The sequence below is a fragment of the Meles meles genome, chromosome 12, assembly GCF_922984935.1.
Source record: "Meles meles chromosome 12, mMelMel3.1 paternal haplotype, whole genome shotgun sequence".
Taxonomy (NCBI): Eukaryota; Metazoa; Chordata; class Mammalia; order Carnivora; family Mustelidae; genus Meles; species Meles meles.
In genome coordinates, this window is record NC_060077.1 from 71,176,542 (window position 1) to 71,199,484 (window position 22,943).

The 22,943-nt window shown below is 39.8% G+C and overlaps 1 protein-coding gene across 2 annotated transcripts in view; it reads right to left on the reverse strand.

Annotated features, from left to right (window-relative positions):
* The window catches only part of DYM (dymeclin), a 344,284-nt gene that overhangs the window by 227,280 nt on the left and 94,061 nt on the right, over positions 1-22,943 (reverse strand). For both annotated transcript variants that reach the window (XM_046025177.1, XM_046025176.1), the window contains exons 7-8: positions 17,633-17,758; positions 16,119-16,261 (exon numbers count right to left, since the gene is read on the reverse strand). In XM_046025177.1, the coding sequence (XP_045881133.1) occupies positions 16,119-16,261; positions 17,633-17,758 (269 nt within the window). The remainder of the gene's footprint in view (positions 1-16,118; positions 16,262-17,632; positions 17,759-22,943) is intronic.

A 22,943-nucleotide genomic window follows, 5' to 3' on the forward strand; every position in this document is an offset into this window, starting at 1 on the left:
CCCACTCCTCTCTTTCTCATCATATTCACCTTGCCAAATACCAACCTTGATGAAATCCAACTTTATACCAACACCGTGTCCCAGAGCAGATCTACATAGCTGAAGAGCAATATACAACTGTTCCAGTGGCTCTAAGCTCATCACCACAAATTTCCAGTGAACCCTAAGCTCTGCCCACACTGCTCAGGGCAGAAAGAAAAGCCCAGTGTGGGAAGAAAATGCCATGAGGCTCTAATCACAAATCTGTTACTTCTCCAACCGGGCTGCATGAACCCTTGGAGATGGACCACGATGTGCTAAGAATAAGTGAGGCCAGAAAACAGATATGGTATTTTTTCCTGAACTATTGACTTTACACAAAGATTTCAAGGAAGTTAATTAAGTCAATGAACTGGCATAGAATTGCATCTTAATAGAAGTGAAACAAACATGGATGTGGTCACTGAAGCATAACTTAACGTGCGTTCACTCATAAGATAAAATATAAAACCTGAGTGTGTGCCAAGTGGCTTCTGACAAACTCCTACATCCTTAAGGTTGCACTCTCCTTTGCCTCAGCTGTTACAGCTAGGTTTGAAAAGCACTGGTAATAGCTCTAATGGTTTTCTCAGTAATGCATGAATTACTATGATTGGCAGAATTCAAATCTGTTTAACAACAAAAAAGATTCTTCCTGTAACTGTTTTTGTTTTGTTCTTTCTCAACTCTTAACATAAATGCTGTCATTTGTGGGGTGCCGAAGTGGCTCAGTTGGTTAAGCCTACGACTCTTGGTTTCAGCTTGGGTCATGATCTCAAGCTCCATGTCGGGCTCCATGCTGGGTGTGGAGTCTGCTTAGGATTTTCTCTCTCTCTCTTTCTTCTCTCTCTCTCTCTCCCTCTCTCCCTCTATCTCTGGCCCTCCCCCACCTCAAAAAATATTAAAAGAAAACATTACAGTTTGTGAAGGGTATAGCAAAAATGCTGGGGGAATGAGCTCCAAAAGTGGTTTGCAGAGAAGGAGCAGTACAAGGTTCTAGCTCATCCCACTGTTTTCTGGTCACTATGTTCTGATGATAACTCCTACAAATAACCCATCCTAGAAAGCTAGTTTATTATGCTACTGCCTTGTCTTCATCCGCTATATATTATCACCCAAGTGTAAATTACTATCACCCAAGTGTAAATTAGGATTAGGCTAAGTCACAAGTAACAGACCTGTGTAACAATGGCTTCAATAAAACTCTAAAAGTAGGTGCAGCAGAGCTTGCATTTTGCTCCATGATGGTCAAAAGCCATGAGATTCTCTTGTTGTTCCACTACATATGGTCTGCATTCCTAAATTTACTGATGGTCCAAAATGGCTAAACCAGGTCCAGCCATCACATTTTCATTCAAGTCAGCAGGACAGAGATAAGTACACACACTCTCCTTAAGAACTCTATCTGCAAGCTTGCCCGTTACCACCTCTGCTTACATTCCCTTAGCTACAATGCCGACCATACATGGTTGCAAAAGGTTCTAGGAGATGTGACCTAGTCTTGGCATCCGTGTAGTCAGCTAAAATGAAGGAGGAGACAGACTAGCAGTCAGTGTCAAACCATATTTGAATAAATCCTTCGCCATGTCCCCTAAACATGCCCTTTCTACATGAGATGAGGGAACAGCTAGTTTGTCAGACATACCCTGCCTTTTTGAGCCCTTTCTCTAACTTAGCTCAGGGGAAAGTGTGTCTAGATAAACCAGTGAGTTTTATGAACATGAGAACTAGCAGAAACACTGGCAGACTTACCAAGACACTTAAAAAAAAAAAAAAGATTTGTTTATTTGAGAGAGAGCGCGCACGCATGCATGCGGGGTGGCAGTGCAGTGGGAGATGGGGAGAGAGAATCTCAAGCAGACTCCCCACTGAGCATGGAGCCAAATGAGGGGCTCGGTCCCAGGAACTTGAGACCACGACCTGTGCAGAAATCAAAAGCCAGTGCTTAAGTGACTAAACCACACAGGAGCCCCTAGACATCCTTAAAAAACAAACAACGACACAAGCAACGGGATGCCTCGAGGTTTGTGCTACTAATCATACAGCAAAAGGAGGGGGTATACCTTTGGCTGTAATGTGACAAGAATCTGCCTGCTTTCTGATTTGACCAAGCCAGGAACGAAACTAACAAAAGTTACCGATTGGATTTAAATTGTACCTTTTCCTCCTTAGGAATCAAACTTCTCAAGTATATAGTAATGCTCTTTTATTTTCATAACGTACCCTAATGACGAAATAAAACTTGGTATTATTTGCACATCTTTGGTGTCTCCTACTTTAACATTTAATTTACTATATGCAAATATATACATATACAGAGGGATAAGGACTGAAAAAGAATGAGAAAAAATGGAAACTGCTGATTTGTTACACAGTGATAGAATTATAGCCTAGCTCTTTAAAAATTCATTATTCTAATGCTCTTTGTGCAGTAATGTTTTAAAGATTTTTTATAAACACACACTCATGGTCATATATAGCTATCTTACACACAAACAGCATACGGTATGGACAAAGATAGATGGTATCATGAAAACATCACTGGCTTTGAAGTCACACATAATTTTAAAGCCCAGTCTCACCACCTACTGGCTGTGTGACTTTGGGAAAATTAAATGATCTTTGTAAAATAAGGATCACACTCGTAGCCACTTACTGTCTATTGGCTCCCATTTCCCCCACTGATCCATAGTGTAGGGGGCCAAAACCTGCAAGCTCTTATTTTCCAAACTCCTTTGCCTGCTGTCTTCAGATTACAGCAGACAATGGGAGACACCGGCAGGAGATGGGAAGGGGAAAAGAATAGGGAAGCCATTTTTCTTTCTACTTCTGGTGGGATGGCTAGCAGATACAACCATGGTTCCAATGCCTTCCCACTCGGGTAGGAAGGCTCCAGAGGTAGCGGAGCAAAGTGGGATAGTCTAGAAATTATCTTGAAAAGTAAACAATAGATAAGTCCACAAATTGTTATTTACTCAAACAGCACCATCTCATGAGCAGTATAAATATGTACACAGGCAAAATTATTTTTGCTTTTAGAAATATTCCTGGAAAGTTATATACTTTAGAATAATTACTATTGAAAAGACCTCCTCTCTTAAAGCTGGTATCTGTCAGTCTCTCTATACTTTCTAAGATAAACTGGGGGTTAAGAATTGATTAACATCAGAAAGGCAGAGGAAGTATTATTAGAAAGCGTTTTTAAAAGACAAGTTTAAAATGTTCCCACATTTACCCTCAATCCATATCATCAGGACTGTGAAAGTATAATACATCAGACTATGAAAATAATGTAACTCAGCAACTTAAGAAATTTTCAATTGCAAAATTATTTCAACTGGCTTGCTTCTGCACCAAATGGCCCCCAAAATGGTACTGAGAGCCAGCAAGGCTTCCAACTGGACAAAGTTATGGTTAAGGATATTAAAGAGGATGCCTACTAAATGTGTTCATCATCCTTTTTAATCATCAAGGCAAGGGGGGGGAAATTACCTTAATTTTTAAGCAGAAAGGCTGAGGGAACAGTACATAAGGTGTTTAGAAAACAAAAGTAAGACAAAAGTACATAAGGTGTTTAGAAAACTAGAGAAACGGACATAGGTGAGAGGGGAGAAGAGATGAGGAAGATAAACGGTAAACGGTATGTTCAGCATTTAGCATGTTCCAGGCACTTACTCACTACTTGTCATATATGTTATATAAATGTAAGAAAAGCCCACAGGGTAAAGATACTCTAAGTTCCATTCTGAAAATGAGGAAAAATGAGGTTTCAGTGAAGTTAAGTAACTTAAAGTGACACAGCTGGTAGGAGGCAGGGCCTGGTTTCCAGCTCACATCTTTCTCTCCCCACTGCTATCCCACTGGGGACGATGGCTAGCTGCTTCTCTCCCTCCCTTTCTTTTGCCTGGTCTCTGCCAAGTACAGGACCCCTGTTGCTCACAAAAGTGAGTCTAGAGACTCCCCGGCACCACAGCAGAAGGTACCTCCCTCTCACTCCCCACCATTCATTCAACTGGATTCAGTGAGCCTTCTAGGACCGGGGTCTGGCTTACGAAGACTATAAACAAGTACAAGAGGAGAAAAATGAAGAGATGCTTACTAGAATTCTGCAAGGAATCATCATTTCATTTTTATAAATAGGGAAAGGCTTAGAGAGATACATAACTTTCACCAGATTAAAGAGATAATTAGCTTACTGATAGTAAGGGTTTGAATCCAGGTCTGGTGGTCTAGTCCAGATTCTTCAGAATCTTACCTAGCAATTCTGGAAGGCTCAAGAGTGAAGATAAAGCTGAAATGTACAACACTAATTCTTCCTCCTAGTGATTCTATTCTTTCCCCAACATTTTATTATGAAAACTGTTAGACATGCGGAAAACTGGAAGAATTACATAGTGAATACCCATAGACTCACCACCTAGATTTTACAGGAACATTTTGTTACACTTGTAATAATGTCCCTAACCACCTATGCATCCCTACATTCATCCATCAATGTAGCTTTTTTATTAATGCATTTCTTTCTTTCTTTTTTTTTTTTTTAAAGATTCCATTTGTTTACTTGACAGAGAGCACAAGCAGAGGGAGCAACAGGCAGAGGGAGAAGGAGAAGCAAACTCCTTGCTGAGCAGACAGCTCAACACATAGCTTGATCCCAGGACCCCAGGATCACAACCGAGTTGAAGGCAAACATCCAATAGACTGAGCCAGTCAAGCATCCCTTATTAGTGGATTTCAAAGTAAGCTGCAGAAACATTTTCTTTTTTAATTTTTATTTATTTTTTTTAAAGATTTTAGTTATTTATTTGACAGACAGAGATCACAAGTAGGCAGAGAGGCAGGCAGAGAAAGAGGGGGAAGCAGGCTCCCTGCTGAGCAGAGAGCCTGATGTGGGATTCGATCCCAGGACCCTGAGATCATGACCTGAGTCAAAGGCAGAGGCTTAACCCACTGAGTCACCCAGGAGCCCCTGCAGAAACATTTTAAAAGGGAGTCTTTGAATAACTCCTAACACTGAACTTTAAAATATTATTTGTTCATGTAAAAGGTGGTCTCAAAACTGTATCAGCTCTAACTTATGGGTCTTTTACTACCATTCACAAATTCTGTCAGCATGTAATCTTAAATAGATCAGCCTTTTTTTTTTTTTTTGGTAAGATTTTATTTATTTATTTGACAGAATGAGAGAACACAAGTGGGGAGCAGCAGAGGGGGAAGCAGATGGAGAAGAAGGCTCCCTGCCAAGCAGATCCCAGGATCCTGGGATCATGACCTGAGCCAAAGGCATCTGCTTAACAACTGAGCCACCAGGCACCCCTAGATCAGCATTTGCATTTGCTCTAACATCCATGTTGAAATTAATACAAATTAAAATGGCTGTTTAATAAAAGCTCACTTACTTGACTGTGATAAAATTAAGCAGTTTTAAAACAAATCCATTTTAATTGCTTCATTTTTCAAATAAGATTTACCTTCTCAAAAAATTGGAATTCCCCAATTTTAATGTTCTTATTTTTAATTCTTTACTATTTTAAAATTCCACAATACAATAAATTATGTCACAGAAGTCTTAAAAACAGATTAAATCAGTGCCTCATAAACAACACATCTTGCAAGCCTTAGAAATTTACTCCTAGGATTTCATCTGAAATTGACTGCTTTATTCTATAATTTTCCTAGTGAATATGAATGAATTTATTTCCCAACTATGTGTAGCACGAAAGAGGCCTCAATCTTCCCTTCCAATCTGTTGAGAAGGAAATGAGCATAACGGGCTGGCATATTGACTTTCAAAGCCATTTCTGGAAACTGCCTGAGGAGTGGTTGTCAGCAAATTATGAGGATAAAAGAAGTCAAAACTGTTGCTTTGACACTATTATTACTTCCAATGGATAACATTTAGTAAACAGCTTTTTTAAAGTCTAAAATCTGAAATAATACTTTTTTCAGAGAATAATTAAAAGTGAAATAGCTTATGTTACTACTCTCCAACTAAATCCAGGCGGTTTGGGTTGCAGATACTAATCTAAATGATCCGTGTATCCCTGCAAGGAATCTCTCCAAGGAACCACCACAATGAAATTAACTCTATTTCATACATCACAAAATTAGTTCAGTCCTGAAAATAAAGGAGGGGGAAAAAGCCATTCTTTCACCTGGTATATAAAATCTACCAAATTATTCCAAGTAAAAATGAACTGAGAATATAATTACTGTTTATAAAGCACTTTCTTTTTCTCAAAGTTCAAAGTGCTTTAATTAGAAATGTTTTCACAACTATGCCTCTTTCTGAGTGCCACATACTTTTTCTCTTACTGTAGTTTTTCTTTCTCTCAGTGAGTCAGCCCAGAAAACGCCAAAACTGAACAGAAAAATAACCATCACATAAAATAAATTACAACTACCACACAGCATACCTTTCGTAATGAATTCAATAACTTTCTCAATAAAAGTAACAGGCAGAGATAGTTTTAATCTTCAAATTCTACTTTATTGATTTCTCTACTACAGCATTTGCCTAAACAAATAATCAGGACTCTGGCCTTATAATTTGGCTGGGACACCCACCACTGCAAGCAAAGGGAAAAAAAAACATTTTTGATGGCTCATTCAAATGGAAAAGCCATATATCAGAAGTTATTGTATAAAACCTCAGTACTCGTGATGGAAAGCGCAGTCTGGCAGAACACATTTAATTAAGGTTGGCTCTTTAAAACACTAAATACTCAATTATAATCACATTACAGCTTTGTCTTATAAAGAAAAAAACACAAGAAATTTCAAGGTCAACCCTTTCTTGCTTTTACTCTTTTTTTAGGCACCAGGGGCAATTAAAAAGCTTGAAAATATAAGAAAAGACAAGGTCAAAGAAGGATAGTATCAGAAGAAAAACTAAATAAATGTTACATTTTTCTAGCTCACAATATTAATTATTCAACATTATCAGTAATTCTTTTAGTGACTATCTGAAGACTATATTAAAACCCAAATAGCAGATTTTCATAATTTATTTAAATTAGAAATCTGAGTAAACTTCTAAATCACTATAAAATCATTGGCTTTTTCCGAAACAATTTTTTTAAAGATTTTATTTATTTATTTGACAGAGAGAGATCACAAGTAGATAGGCAGGCAGAGAGAGAGAGAGAGGGAAGCAGGCTCCCCGCTGAGCAGAGAGCCCGATGTGGGACTTGATCCCAGGACCCTGAGATCATGACCTGAGCCGAAGGCAGTGGCCTAACCCACTGAGCCACCCAGGCGCCCCCCGAAACAATTTTTTAAACAAAAGTTATCTTTTAAATATTACTATGTAATATTCGCTATCTAGTAGTGACCATTTTTGTGCTCTTCCTAGGTGCCTGGCTCTTTCTACACTTGCTCATTTTATCACCTCTGTATCCCTACAAAGGAAGGCATTATCCTCATTTACCATGACTAATCCGAGTCACTAAGAGGTTAAGTAGCCCAAAAACACCTAGCTGAAAGATTGCAGGGCTGGCATTCAGTTCTAGGTCTGCCTGATACCAATAGCCAGTCTCACACTTGCTCTTCTTCCATAATTCCAATTACCAAAATCTAGAGCCAGTCCCTCCAAAGGTCAATGTAAATGGTAGCCTCCAAAATCAGAAAAGAAAATAATCTGTTTCTGGTTGTTGTTAAGATTTTATTTTTAAATAATCTCTACACCCAACATGGGGCTTGAATTTACAACACCAAGATTTACAACCCCAAGATCAACCCACATGCTCTACTGAGCCAGCCAAGCACCCAAAATGAATCTGTTTCAATCACAGAATTACTTTTGGAAGGGTCCCTTAAACATCCTGAAATGCCCTTTACACACACCCCCAACACATTTGCAAGGTTGGGATAGGCTGTAAGTGACCTGCTTTGGCCACCCCATAAGCAGGATTGTGGTTTAAAACAAAGAATGACTGGCACTGAAACATGTCTTAGCTATCAACCTACAAGGGACCAGTGGCCTCCCACACAGAACTTCAGCAAGGGGAATTCCAGCATGACCTACTTAGTACTATTATGAACTGAAGGTGTCCCCATAAAATTCATATATCAAAGCCCTAACGCCCAATATGATGGTAACAGAAGATGAGGCCTTTGGGAGGTGATTAGGTCTACAGGAGGTCATGAGGGAAGAGCCCCATGCTGGGATTAATGGCCTTACAACAAAAGGAAGAGACACTGGAGCTTTCTTTCTCCACCCTGTGAAAATAGAAAATAGACCATCTGCAAGCCAGGTTGAAGGCCCTCACCAAAAATTAAATCCGCCAGCACCTTGATCTTTCCAGCCTTTGGTACTGAAAGAGATAAATATCTGTTGTTCAAGACACCCAGGCTATGGTATTTTGTTAAAGTAAGGTTATCTATTTGTCACCACCACACAGCTGGGTCCATCACATCACAAATCAGAGGGGTAAGGGTCTTCAGTCGTTTGCTTTGCAGAAGACCTTTAATGGGGCCGGGGAGGGGGGCATACTCTTACAGAGTAAAGAATTAAGTATCAACTGCTTTACAAACTATCACTAAGACTACCAATAGTACTAGTATCTTTGATTAAGTGAACATTTGAAATATTTATTAGAATTCAGATTAGGTCAGCATCAAGTCTTTCTGTATTAAAATCTTTGGCTAATTTTATACACAAATTATCAAAAAGAAAATATAATCCTTTCAGTTAAATTAGTGAATAAGAAATGATCCCATAGCAATGGCTGTCAAGGCAAGTTCATTTAGGAAGCAAGGAGAAATCCCTTGTGGGCAGTATCTATTTAACAATCAAATTTTCCTTTCTGACTATCATTGGCCAAATTCTGCACCACATAAAATGACAAGCCAGTTGGAGAAAGAGCAAAAACATGGCTGGTGTTTCAAAACATCTTTTACATAAATTTTGAAGTATGAACAGACCAAAAAGATATTCTCTTAAATTTTTAAACTGTCTTACATAAGTTTTTCAGAGATTTTCTGACCACTCATTTCATGTAAATTATTTTGATTTTAACAAGGAGCAACAGAGCTCCAATGCAGGTTAAAGAAAAAGTTATTTACATGAGGAAAAATGGTGTATCATTTTAGAAGTGATTTCATACACAACACCTCATTTATTATTAAATTTATTTATTTAAATATTATTACCAGGTTATTATTAAAATAACCTGGTAGAAAAAAAAAGTCTTATTTATCAGCTTTAGAAAGTAGGATAATGAGATTCAAAGAGTTAAAGAATTTGTCTAGGATCCATGCTAAGCTGGGACTCCATCCCAAATCACTGGAGTCTCAATATCAAGCTCTGGAAATCTCCCCTTACCCACAAGGACTTCCAGGAATGCCAGAGAAGGCCGCTGAGAGATGCCTGTGCTGTAATCCAAGGGTCCTGGTGTAAACTCACAAGAGGCTGGGCCAGCACCTCCTGCCACTGGGGGGCCACGAGCTCCAGCCTCATCAAGATCTTTGTGGGTAAGTCCTACAAGTCAGGTTCCGCGGGAACCCTCACGAACTCTACCGCCTGCTGCCTGGGAAAAACCGGCTACTGCCCTCACCGCTAATCCTCCCTGGGATTCTGGGAAATGAAATCCAGTCTCTGTAGAAAAGTCACAAAATCCCTAGATACCTTACTTTCCTTTGTTATTTTACATGAGCCACCTACAGAAATGGCCTGCTTTCCATAAAGGAATCATAATGCGTCCATGCGGCCGCAATATGGTGACAAGGACATAACCCTGAATGGAGGAGGACGCCCGAAAACTGTGTTTAATGATGACCCAGAGCTGAAAACAAGTGCAAATCTTATCTTTGGCTGAAATTATAGACCATAACACACCTAACAAAATGATATTTGAGATACACCAAATGTTGTGTGTATAAAACCTTAAGGGGGTTAGACAGGACATAAAACTACAGGCATAGCAAAGAGGAAGATGATGAGGCTAACAAAAATTCATTAAAAACTGAATATTATCTGCCAAAAGAGTTTAAGTGAGATTTTAGTGTAGATTGATTTTTTAAAATGCAGTGTCCAGAATCCGCTCCAGTCTGTGCTGGAGTACTGCCGTGACGGTTAGACTTCAGGAAAAACTGGGTAAACTGACAGAGCAACAGAAAACAATGACGAGAGCGACAGAAAGAAAAACCAAGATAAAAGGAGAGGAGGAGGTCAGTAGAAACCATCGGAGCTGCTGACAACATGCTGCCCAGCAGGTAGCAGCACCGGCTCAACGGTCTGCAATGCTGGGCCCGCAGCACACAAATCCAAGCACGGGGAAGGGACCTGGACCACGTGAGTGGTGCTAAAATGGACCGGCTACATCAGAATCATCCAGAAAGCTTTCTGAAAATGGATATGCCTCGGCCTCCTAAGCACAGGTGTAATGATTCAGAAATTCCAAGGTGTGAGTACATGCATGCGCATTTTTTTAGAGGCATGCCAGGTTGATCGCTGACCTTTGGAAGGTACTGCAAGACTTTTATCCTTTTCTCTCCCAATCTTCGAATTCTATAATTCATTAAAAACACCACATTTGGGGGCGCCTGGGTGGCTCAGCTGTTAAGTGTCTGCCTTTGGCTCAGGTCGTGGTCCCAGGGTTCTGAGATCGAGCACCTGCTCTGCAGGAAGCCTGCTGCTCCCTCTCCCGCTCCCCCTGCTTGTGTTCCCTCTCTCGCTTTGTCTCTCTCTCTCTGTCAAATAAATAAAATATTCAAAAAAACCCCAAAACACATTAATTAAAACCATAGCACTCGCTCCTAAACAGTAAAGTGACGAATCAATTGGTGCCTCTTCCATTTTGCCAGCATTTCAGAGATATATCTAAACTAAAAAGCTATAAAGAGGAAGAAAATCATTGTTTTCTTGTACTGCAAAATTATGAAAAGGCTTATTGACATGTATTACTATTACACGTACTCCCAGGTAAAGTAATATATTAATGTATAATTGATTCTAACTGCCACTTTCAGTGAATGACATAAATCACACTTAACACACTGAAAACAATTTTTTTAAAATATTTTTATTAATTTATTTGACAGACAGAGATCACAAGTAAGCAGAGAGGCAGGCAGAGAGAGAGATGGGAAAGCAGAATCCCCGCTGAGCAGAGAGCCTGATGTGGGGCTCAATCCCAGGACCCTGAGATCATGACCTGAGCTGAAGGCAGAGGCTTTAACCCACTGAGCCACCCAGGCATCCCTGAAAACAATTTTTTTAAAAAAGAACAAAATCCATACAAGTAATTTTCATTACTCTCATTAACTGGAAAAAAAAAAAAACTAACTCGTGGTCATTAAAATATATTAATAATTCCTCCATTCATTTACTAGCTTCTATTCAAACATCATGGAAGCACTCACCAAATACTGCAGGACCCATAATAAACAGAAAGGAGCAGGGATGTGCTGCATGTTGGAACGGCTAGTCCGGGATACACAAACTGAGAGCAGCCTAGTTACAAGAACACCTAATTGTCAAAATTCAATTTTGGTGCAACACAAGTGATATAGTATTAAGAAAGTAAATTTTAAAATGCAGAGGAACTGGGGCGCTGGGATGGCTCAGTGGGTTAAAGTCTCTGCCTTCGGCGCAGGTCATGATCCCAGGGTCCTGGGATCGAGCCCCACATCGGGCTCTCTGCTTAGCGGAGAGCCTGCTTCCTCCTCTCTCTCTCTGCCTGCCTCTCTGCCTACTTGTGATCTCTGTCAAATAAATAAATAAAATCTTTAAAAAAAAAATGCAGAGGAAATCTCCATTTCTTTATTTTTGCTGACAAAGAAATAAGCATCTGTTTTTAAGGGTAGTTCAATATTTAATCTACTCAAGTTGCTAAGTGTGCTGTAGTTGTGTAAGAGATGCCCCCTTTCAGGAAATAACACATCCAAGTATTTAGAGATAAAGGGCCATGATGCATGTAACTTGCCCTCAAATGGTTAAAAAAAAAAAAAGGGGTGTGTGTGTGTGTGTGTGTGTGTGTGTGTGTGTAGAATGAAAGAGGAGGAGGGAAAGGATACAAACACAGAACTAACAGGATGAAATGGTAATACTAAATCAACCTGGATAAAGGTGTAATTTTTTGTAATACTTTTGGTTTTGGAACTTTTATACATGCATGAACTTATTTCCAAATAATTTTTTTTTAAAGATCATGAGACAGATAAATGAGGAAAAAAAACAGCAAAATGTTGATCATTCTTAACGACGGGTTATGGATAGATGGTCACTCTCCCAACCTCTCACTTTTATCCATCTTTGAAATTTTCTACAATAAAATGTTAAAAAATAAAAATAAAGAGCACGTGAAATTATGTATGTAAGTTAGCTACTAAAGTGACTGGAAAACAGAAGGCATTTAATAATGACAGATGTGTTATTATAAACTGAATTCACTCTATCTGGAGTGTAGACGAGTTACTAGCATTTAGTATTTCGGTACGAGCAGCAAGTATTTACTGACAGGCCACAGATGTAAGGTGCTCTGCTGCAGACAGCAATGAACGCGCTCACAGTAAGTCAAACACCAGCTGACACACTCAGGACTCAGGTTAGGACGAGAAAGGACAGGAAAACAAAGGTTAAGAGTCAAAGGAACTGGGCTCAATTCCAAACCAACAACACCTCTTTCCTAGGTGAATCTTAGAAAAATCTTAACTAGGAACATCTCTTCATCAACCATACTATAAAAAGGTAAAACCATGTATTTGACAAGGTTGTTATGAGAATAAAGTGAGATACATGAAAAGTGCTCTATAAACTCTCAAGGGTTACACACATCTTGGTTTTCGTTGTATCGTATGTAGAGGCCAGGTATGGAGAATGAGGTCTGTACACCGTAGTCCATGGCACAAAGAAGAGTTAAGCATGCCACAGCGGGGGCACCTGGGTGGCTCAGTGGGTTAAAGCCTCTGCCTTCGGCCCAGGACATGATCCCAGGGTCCTGGGATCGAGCCCTGCATCGGTGTCTCTGCTCAGCGGGGAGCCTGCTTCCTCCTCTCTCTGCCTGCCTCTCTGCCTACTTGTGATCTCTCTGTCAAATAAATAAATTAATAAAATCTTTAAAAAAAAAAAAAAAAAAAGGCATGCCACAGGGGAAGAGCACACCTGGCTAGGAGAGAAGAGAAATCTTCGTGGGGAAGGTGGTATTTGAGATGGCCCTCAATGGATGGATGGGCAGAATAAAGTCAGAAGAGGAAACAGGATTCTAAGTGAAAGAGATAATCCAAGGAAAGACATGAAAGGGGGAGAGCGCCAGGCATGTAATGAGTAACAGAGTTCTTGCTAGAGTCTGGGAAACAAATAGCAGAATCACCAGAAATATATCTGAAAAAGTGAGACTAAACTGGAGAAAGCCTTGCCTAACTGCTGGGAGGGTCCAGACGTGTATTTCACTACTCAGCGAGCACAAGGAAGCTCCTCTTCCTCTGCCAGTGCCAACAAGACTTCACCACCCGAACTAGAAAGTCTCCAAAATAAGGCGCTCTCTTTCAAAGGGAATTACCCAAGCAGCAGATACCAGGCATAAACTGCTATGTAAAGAAACGCTTTCTATTGAGTTTCCAGAAAAAACTCAATCCCAGTGCAAATAAATTTAATCCAAAAGAGTTTATAATTTACATTTGGCTTTGGAGTTGTTGTTTTTTTTCAGTGAGGAGCTTCCAAATCATAATTTTCTCAAGCCAATATTAAAGTAAGAAAACTCCTTAACTACCAACCAAAAGCTCTTCAAAAGTGATCGCACAACTGAAGTTAAATTTCCTTGTCAATCTGATTAATTCGAAATTACATGACCATATTTTCTCTTTCTTTCCCCCATAATACATAGCTGTGCTTTGGAAGAGAACACCCTTTTGCTGTTTTTTATAAAATTTTGAGTCGCATATTGTGAAACAATGAATAATCACTCTTATCATTACTCATACCTTTATATGAATAGATTTATGAAGATATAAGAAGCTATATAAAATGTCTTGTGACTATAGTACACTAAAAATCTATGTCCATTTTCTTTACTTTTTTTTTTCTTTAAGATTTTTACTTATTTATTTGAGAGAAAAAGAGAGCACAAGCGGGGGAGCACAGAGCAAAACACAGAGGGCTGGATCCCAGGATCCTGGGACCATCACTTAAGCCAAAGCCAGATGCTTAACCGACTGAGCCACCCAGGTGCCCCCATAAGTCCATTTTCATGTCCTTAACTAATATTAATTTCTTTTCACCGCTACCTCCCCCAGAATCTGAATATTACGTTTTTTTAATGGTAAGAGGAAAGGCCATAGAATCATCAAAAGTTATATGGAAAATAATCTTAGCAATTATCCATCCTGACTTTCTCATTCAGTAGACAAAGAAATTGGAAGCTGGGAAATTAAGGGACTTCCTTCTGGTACGCTCCTAACTAGGTAGGGCAGAGGTAAAGTGTAAAACCTCTTTGGCACCTAGTACTAATGACACCACATTACCATACTGGACATTATTCTGATAACCATAACTCCAAGAAAAACTAAACATAACAAACAAATCTATGTTTGTCCTTATAAAAAAAAGAGTGCAAAGTATTGCCTCTGTTTCGAAGAAAGCAGTTAATGAACGTATACTACCATCTCTTCCCCCAAAATTTTCAACCAGGGGCATCTGGGTGGCTCAGTCGGTTAAGCGTCTGCCTTCAATTCAGGTCATGATCCCAAGGTCCGGGGATCAAGCCCCACATCCGGCTCCCTGCTCAGTGGGGAGTCTGGTTCTCCCTCTGCCTCTGCCCCTCTCCCCTGCTCATGCTCTCTCTCTCTCTCTCAAATAAATAAAAATCTTAAATGAAATTTTAAAATCTTAAAAAAAAATCTTCAACCACCCTGAAATATTGGAAAATACTAGCTTTTATATATTTACACCAGTTTAATGATGGAAAAAAAGAAAATACTAATGGATTATGAAGCCTTTCCACAGGATGAAAGCAGCCATTGCTGTGCTGCCTTCGGAGACCATGAGTGCGCCAGCCTGATACAGCCTCGTCATCCGAAACGAGGGCAAGTCAGAGCACGAACCTTGGCAGGCCCGGCTTTCTAGGAGCCTGCTCATCACCAAACACAAAGCAATAAGGGAGCACAAGTGTAATTCAAACCATAATATTAAAAGAAATCAAGGGAAGGCAAACCTAGAAAGCCTGGCCCACAGATCAATTCCAAAAGTCAACAGAAGTCTCTTAACCCAAAGATGTTCCCAAGACCACTACCAAGTCCATTATCAAACAGGACTACATTTTCCTATCGTACTGATATTCCTTCTGGAGCGTGGCGAGCACGTCACAGCCACAATTTTGCTGTGGATTTCAGCCTTGGGTAGCATTCCTTCAAACAGCCCAACTGTGCATGACGTGGTACGTGTATACTGCTAGTTTAGGAAGAGTGCCCATGCCAAAGTACCAGTCTGCTTTTTGTTTCTCCTTTAGAAGAAAGCAAAAGTTCAGTTTCTGAGACTTCACGTGCCACAGACCCGCCCCACTAACACCAGGGAGAGCCGGAGCTAGACTCGCCACCCTTCGTGTCTTCATGTCCAACGTCGTGAAGCAGAAATGAGGCTTTACTCTTGGGTGGGAAAGGATTTTCTGCAGTTAATGAAATCTGCTTCCAATGTGATAAAACCCACATTTGTGCCACTTCAGAATTTAATAAAAAAACTCTTCAAAATGTGCTAATTTGTTGCTGGCAAATGAAACCTTGAGTATAACAAGAAAACTACACCTAATTAGCCATGTAAGATCTTAAGCAATAAAGCCTCTAAAATCGCATGATTTCCTCAAAGAACAAGCAGTAAAAACTTCCTAAGAGCTTAATCGCATGTATCACGTGCAGCTAAAATTCATACGATGTGCAGATTTACAAACATTATTCCTGAAAAATGGTGTCTTACAGGTAAACAATTATTTGCATACATTTCACTGCATCAATCATGGCACTAAATGGAAAAAACATTTTAAATTACTTCCAGTATTTCCCATTTAGCCAGCTCCACAGAAGTGGTGGCCAAGTGGACAGAATTTCTTATGACGAATTAGACAAACGCTGTCTACATCGAAGAACGGACAAAATCTGATTAGACTTACTTGCTACTCCTGACGCGAGCCCATAGAGCAGTCCTCCCCCATCCGACTGCTGTGGGAGCACATGTGCTCCTGGAGGGGGTGGCTTTTCTTGTCTGATAAAGTTATACAATAAGGTTTTCACAAGTTTGCTGGTATATGGAAGACTACACAAAAAGAAAAAAGAAGAAAATCAAACTCATGGTTATGGAAGTCCCCTGATTTTGTATAATATCATCTATATAATCTATTAATAGCAAAGGGATTAGCAAATTCAAAGAAATGTAGCACTGTCATTAAGAGGGAAGGCTGTGGGCTCTGAGATCAGACTTGAGGCTTAATTCTGGCTTTCCTGTTTCTATGCCACAGCTGTTGGTCAAATCACTTCAACTCTTGAGCGCCGGTTACCTTACTGGGAATCTGTAACAGGTGACAATATTATAAATTCAGTGTATTATATAGTACCTGGTACTTGAAGGGAGGTAGTAACACAGAATCAGTAGGGAAAAGCAAGAATTAAAAAGCAACAATATAAAAGACTACATATTTTAGCAAGTAGTTATTCAATTTATGCATGCATATGAAATAAGTACATACATCTACTCTTTCAAGTAATGGAATGAGAGAAGGAAGAGAACGCAGGTGAAAAAGGTACGGGTCCACAAAGTAAAGCGATAAATCAATTCCAGCAATCTAGAGAAAACTCTGTAATAGACTCCTGAGCCAAAGTGCAGGCTCCTTCTCTATTACCAGTGATTTGCAAATATGTCCCAAACTGCCTTACAGGATTCTGTGACCGTATCACAGGTACAACCAAGGGAGCAAGAAGGTGCCACACAGATAACCCAGGCAGCAAGATGTGAGAAAGACGAAGCTCCTCCCACTCCCTGAGAACTTTAATCGAAGCTACTTTATTTGTAATTGTTTTGCATTTGCCAGTTCTGTGAAGAATGTATCCACAGAAGATACGTGTGTGTGCGCGTGTGCACGTGTGTGGATTTTATCTCCCCCAGCCCCATTAGGAGACTGTAAGCTGCCACTCAAGAGCAGAGCTCCCCGCCATGTGTGCCAGCACGTGGTTAGCGCACAGTAAGTACCGTCACTGCATGCAAGTAGGAGCAGTCAGCTAAGAGGCTGCTGGACTAGTCCAGACATAGGGTGACTGTGTGGAAATGTGGCAGTTTCGACAGGACTGGCGAAAAGGGGAAGATTCGAAATAAGTTCAGTGGACAAGCAGGATTCGCTGAGCGGGTAGACATAGAGAATGATGCAGAAAAAGAAAGAGAGCTTCAAAGTTTCACTTCTAGAAAGAAAACACCAGAGAAGTGAAAAGCCGTGGAGATGAAAGCGGCAGGGAGGATGGACAGCTGAAACAGGAAAGCAGAATTTGGTTCCTTATGCCTTGGGTTTGGAGTGTGGACAGAATCACAGAAGGAAATGTCTGGCTGGACAGCTGGGACAACAGCGAGGTTAGAGGATAAGACCAGAAATAAAGATTTAGACACTAAGAAGTAGAAAAATGGAAAATAGAAACGTACCATCGACCTTGCATCAAATACTTGTGGCTGATGCTCTGTCGCAAAACTTCCTTGTGGAAGAGTTGACAAGAAAGGAAAACCACCATTGTTGATACAGCTTCGACTGAGATTTCATACGTAATATCTCTGGAGAAATAGGAAACAAACAGAATAATGATCCCTTTGGAAATCAGGATTGCTCTTTTCTAAAGAAACTATACATTTCAAAACTCAATCTAAATATTCAACGTGTTTCTAGATTATAAAGGAATACTAATATGTTTAACATAAAAATTAAGGGGTGCCTGGGTGGCTCAGTCAGTTAAGCGGCTGCCTTTGGCTCAGGGCACAATCCCAGGGTCTTAGGATTGAGTCCCACATCGTCGGGGAATCTGCTGCTCCCTCTCCCTCTGCCTGTCGCTCTGCCCATTTGTGTTATCTCTCCATCAAATAAATAAAATCTTAAAAAAAATACACAAAAATTAAGTCAAGCAAATATATGAAGCCCTTTCCCAGCCATTAGCTCTTGTACTTGGGTCAGGCATCCCATGACTTTCGACTTTCCAGTTCCCATCCTCCGCTGAATAGCAAGTCTATTGGTGTATGACGGAAAGAGTTACCAGCAGTGTGCGGCTTGGAAGATTCACCCTAAAGCTCATCCTTTTGGTTATAATGCAGAAGGTTCATCCCTGTTTGCTTATAATGCAGAACATATTCCGGAATATGCAGAGTGCCAAACTAAAGAGAAGTCCCCAGTGCAGGAAAGTAAATAACACCTTTTCGCGGTGATACTCACTTTCCAATGAAAACAACAGTATATCCTAACAACCTCTACCTCTACTGTCTGCTGCCTCAAGGCCAGCTCTGATGGTCAGCAAAATGTGTACAAGGAACACATTATACCTGTTTTATTAAGCATGTTTCTCCCAAGATCACTAGCCTTTCAGAAATAAATCTTAGATCAAATAAAAAGGAAACAAAGTTTTGGCTGAGCAGGAAGCACAAACAGGAATAAATAGCCTCGAGAAATAAATAATTTTTATTTAAATAAAATAAATTTAAATAAAATAAATAATAAATTAAAATAAAATAAATAAATTGCCTCAAGAAATCTTTAGTTATTTCAAAAGTATAACTTGATTTTCAGGGGGAGGAGTAACAGATCAGGAAAGTGGAAATCTCAACCAACAAAGCAAAAAGAGTAACAGCTCCAAAAGAGTATCAAAATATTTGACACAACTGAAATGCTCATGGAAAGCCCCCCCCACCAAAAAACACTTAACATCTACTTAAATGAGGCTCATTAAGCAAATTAAACATGTCTTGATTCTAGAATTGGGCAAGTTTAAATTCTGCCAGATATTTTAAGGAATTATTGCTGATAGAAATCTCTTTTAAAAATAAAGTATATGAGGGCGCCTGAGTGGCTCAGTGGGTTAAAGCCTCTACCTTCAGCTCAAGTCATGATCCCGGGATCCTGGAATCAAGACCCGCATGGGGCGGGGGGTGGGGGGGGGCTCTGCTCAGCAGGGAGCCTGGTCCCCCTCTCTCTCTCTCTCTGCCTGCCTCTCTGCCTAGTTGTGATCTCTGTCTGCCAAATAAATAAATAAAATCTTAAAAAAAAAATAAAGTATATGAAACAGAAGAGGTCCAGGCAATTGATATTATATAATGAATAAATCTCAGTTCTACTCAGAAATCTCACATTCAAAAGTATTATAGAACAATTCCCTCTCCTGAAATTTCATAAGTAGTGTTGTAAATATTAGCCATAAAAAACACAACTCTTATATATTTGTTCTTACTCCTTGAACTGAATGAAAGACAAGCCTGACATGTCATGCTATGATTCATTAATTCTTCATAATGCTGATCTGACTGCTTAGAACCTGAAAGATTTTGCATCACAGTTATCATTTATTCATATAGCCCATGCCTGTCAGAAATCCACTCTCAATGTCAACTGGCTAGGCTTTTAGCTCGGTCAGGGCTTAAAGCCAAATCCTGAAGAGCAAAATATCTTGCTACAATATCTAGTATATTGCAAAATATCTAGTACAGGGTAGAGCTTACCTAGATAGGTGACCACCTCTAGGACATTTGATAATATATTCAGTTACTGCATCAATAATAAAGAATCACCTGCAGTGGTTTCTAATTTATAATTTAACATCTTTTTCTGTCCCAAATCCAAATTCTGTAAAGCTATAGGAGTGAAGGATAGAGGGTTTCATGCTGGGAGGCAGGGAAAGCAGACAGCACATTAAGAATATTGACTCAACAGGACATTTGTAGTTTCATATCAAGCTATAAATCCATTCCTGAAAATTCCTAAACAGAACTAAGTGATCCCCCTTGTGTGCTTCCGTAGATAGATCTATGGATAAAAGTTCTATTAAATTGTTTATTACATTGTACTCCACTTTGTAGGTCTTTCAACAAATATTTACAAAGACCTTATTCTTACTATGTCTAGACAGGCATTATGCCCCATATTAGAGACACATCCATCAACAAATAGATAAGGCTCTTGCCTTTTTGGAGCTTACAATTTAATGGAGAAAACGGAACTCAAGAAATAATTACACCAAAAAGGGTCATAAAGAAAGAGAGCAAGTCACACCATGAAAGGATTAAAGGGGATTCTGGTTGTAAAACTCTTCTAAAAAAGTGACATTAAGTTAAGTCCTAAAGCATGACTGGCAAGCAGTTATATGCACATGAGTTTCTTTCCTTTTTCTTTTTTTTAAGATTCATTTGTTTGAGAGAGAGCATGTGCATACATGCAAGTGGGGCTCCTTCTTACGACCCATGAGATCCTGATCTGAGCCGAAATCATGACCTGAGCCAAAATCAAGAGTTGGACGCTTAACCAACTGAGCCACGAAGGTGTCCCAAGACGACTCTCTTTTTCACTAGAACACACGAGATTCTAGCCAGGATCCTTCCATTTTTTAGTTATTTATATTCCCAACTCTAGTACATAATAGACACTCAACAGATAAATGGACAGAGAGACAGAAAGATCTTTTCTTTTTTGTGAATTTTTGAGAGAGAGAGAGAGAGAAAGAGGGAGAGAGAGAGAATCTTAAGCAGTTTCTATGCCCAGCATGGAGCCTCACACAGGGCTCAATCTCACAACATTGAGATCACAACCTGAGCTGAAATCAAGAGTGGGACACTTAACTGACTGAGCCGCCCAGGTGCCCCAAGACCAAAGGATCTTTAATGCTCTGATTTTTACTGGAACTGAATAGACTCATGAGCATTGTGGACAAAGCATACATAATTTGGAATAGCAGAAAAGGAAAAAATGTGTGAGGCCATGTAATACCTGATCATAATACAAAATAATAATGATTGCAAACATAAAGGGAATTTCATGAAGGACCATGATGCTACTGATTGACTGAGAAGGTATCTTTTATTCACTTTTCTGACCAGCATCATTTATCAGCAGTAAAACAAAGAACACATAGAATGATCTGAATGGAATGACTTAATGTCATGGAAATAATAATTCTACACAAATTAATCCTAAAGTTAAGTCAGGAACTTTTTCAGGAATGTCCTCAAGTGACTCTAAACTTTTTATGGAAGAGTAAACATGGCCAAGGCAACCTTGAAAATAAAGAGTGAAGAGAGGGACTTTCACCACCAGGTATCAAGCCATGCCACGCAGCTGTAACAATAAAAACAGCATGATTATTTGCACACACACACACACACACACACACACACACACACAAAACAGACAAATGAATGAAACCCACCTAAGAACCAAACATATGGCTCACACCTGTGGTGCAGGTGTAGACAACACACAACAAAGATGGATCCACGAATCAATGAGGACAGAAGAGACTACACGGCGGATGGTGCTAGGAACACCTGGCTCCTTTAGGAAGAAAACAGTGGTGGGTCCCTACCTAACAACACACTCAAAGCTCCATTACAGATGGGTTAAAGACCTGGATGTGAATGGTAAAGCTAAAGTTAACACAGGAAAACGTATGATGGTTAAGTTTGGAACATAAGCCACATGGAAGGACTTCTTAAATAAAAGACTGAAAGCACACACCATAAAGCCCCAAAATGCACTTAATCACATCAAAATTAAGGATTATTGCTCAACAAATGAAACCTTGGACAAAGGTAACAAGCAGATGATAGACTAGAAGAACAAGAAACTCCTATCTAGAATGTTAAAACAACTCCTGCAAACGGCCAAAAAAAAGACAAGAACTCCACTAGGAAAAAAGGGTAAAGTATATTAACAGTTTAAAACACTGTGGTGTACCCTTTTCCGCCCTGGAAAATATGAAGTATTGGTAGGCATATGGTGATATATAAACCCTCAAGTAGTGCTGATGGGAATATTAACCAGAGCAGTCATCCTCAGACAGCAACCTATGACCCAACATATATATATATATGCCAAAGAGAAACTCGCAGAAACTGTTTGAGGACTGTGGTAGGCAAACTCTAAAAGGACCCCAATAAATCCTGCTTCCTGCCATTGATATGCCCTTGTGTATTGCCTCCCCTTGAGTGCAGGCTGAATCGAGTAACTCACTTCTAATAAACACAGTAAAAGTGAAAGAATGCCACTACCACATGGAGGCAAACTAACAAAATGACCATGGCTTGTGTTGGGCACCCTCTCTTGCCTTTCTTTTCCTTTTTATTTTTCTCTGCGGGAAGCCAGCTACCTTGTTGTGAGCTGACATATGGAGAAGTCCACCCAGCAAAGAACTAATAAAGGAGGCCTCCAGTGCACAGCTAAAGAACTGAAGTCCGATTTCGCTCAAGTAACTGAATCCTGACAACAGCAAGTGGAATCTAGAAAGCAGGCTCTCCCCCTCCTAGATGAGGCTTCAGATGAGACCACAGCCCCAGCAATGAGCTCAACTACAACGTCAAGAGATCTTGGAGTCACAGGCACCATGCTGGCTGCACCTGCACTCCTGATCCTAACACTGGGCATGAAACCTACTTAAAAACAAACAAACAAAATGCATGTACATATAACATTTAGTTGCACATATATATAAATAAACAATGCATTAAACACACTTAAAATGGCTGTTTATGGGAAAGGAGATCAAGGAATGGGAATAAACGGGAATAAGTGAATGAATTAACACCAAATGCTGGGAGTGATGGGCCTCACAGGAACCAGTGATGATAATGACCCTTGAAGCAAAGAATGTGATCGACTCAATCCTATGCCTGACGTGTCCAAAATCAGGGACAGTGGGAATGAAGGGGGGCATCAGAAGTCGGACGTACAGAAGTGGGGAAATGCTTAAATTAATTCAAGAAACAAAGC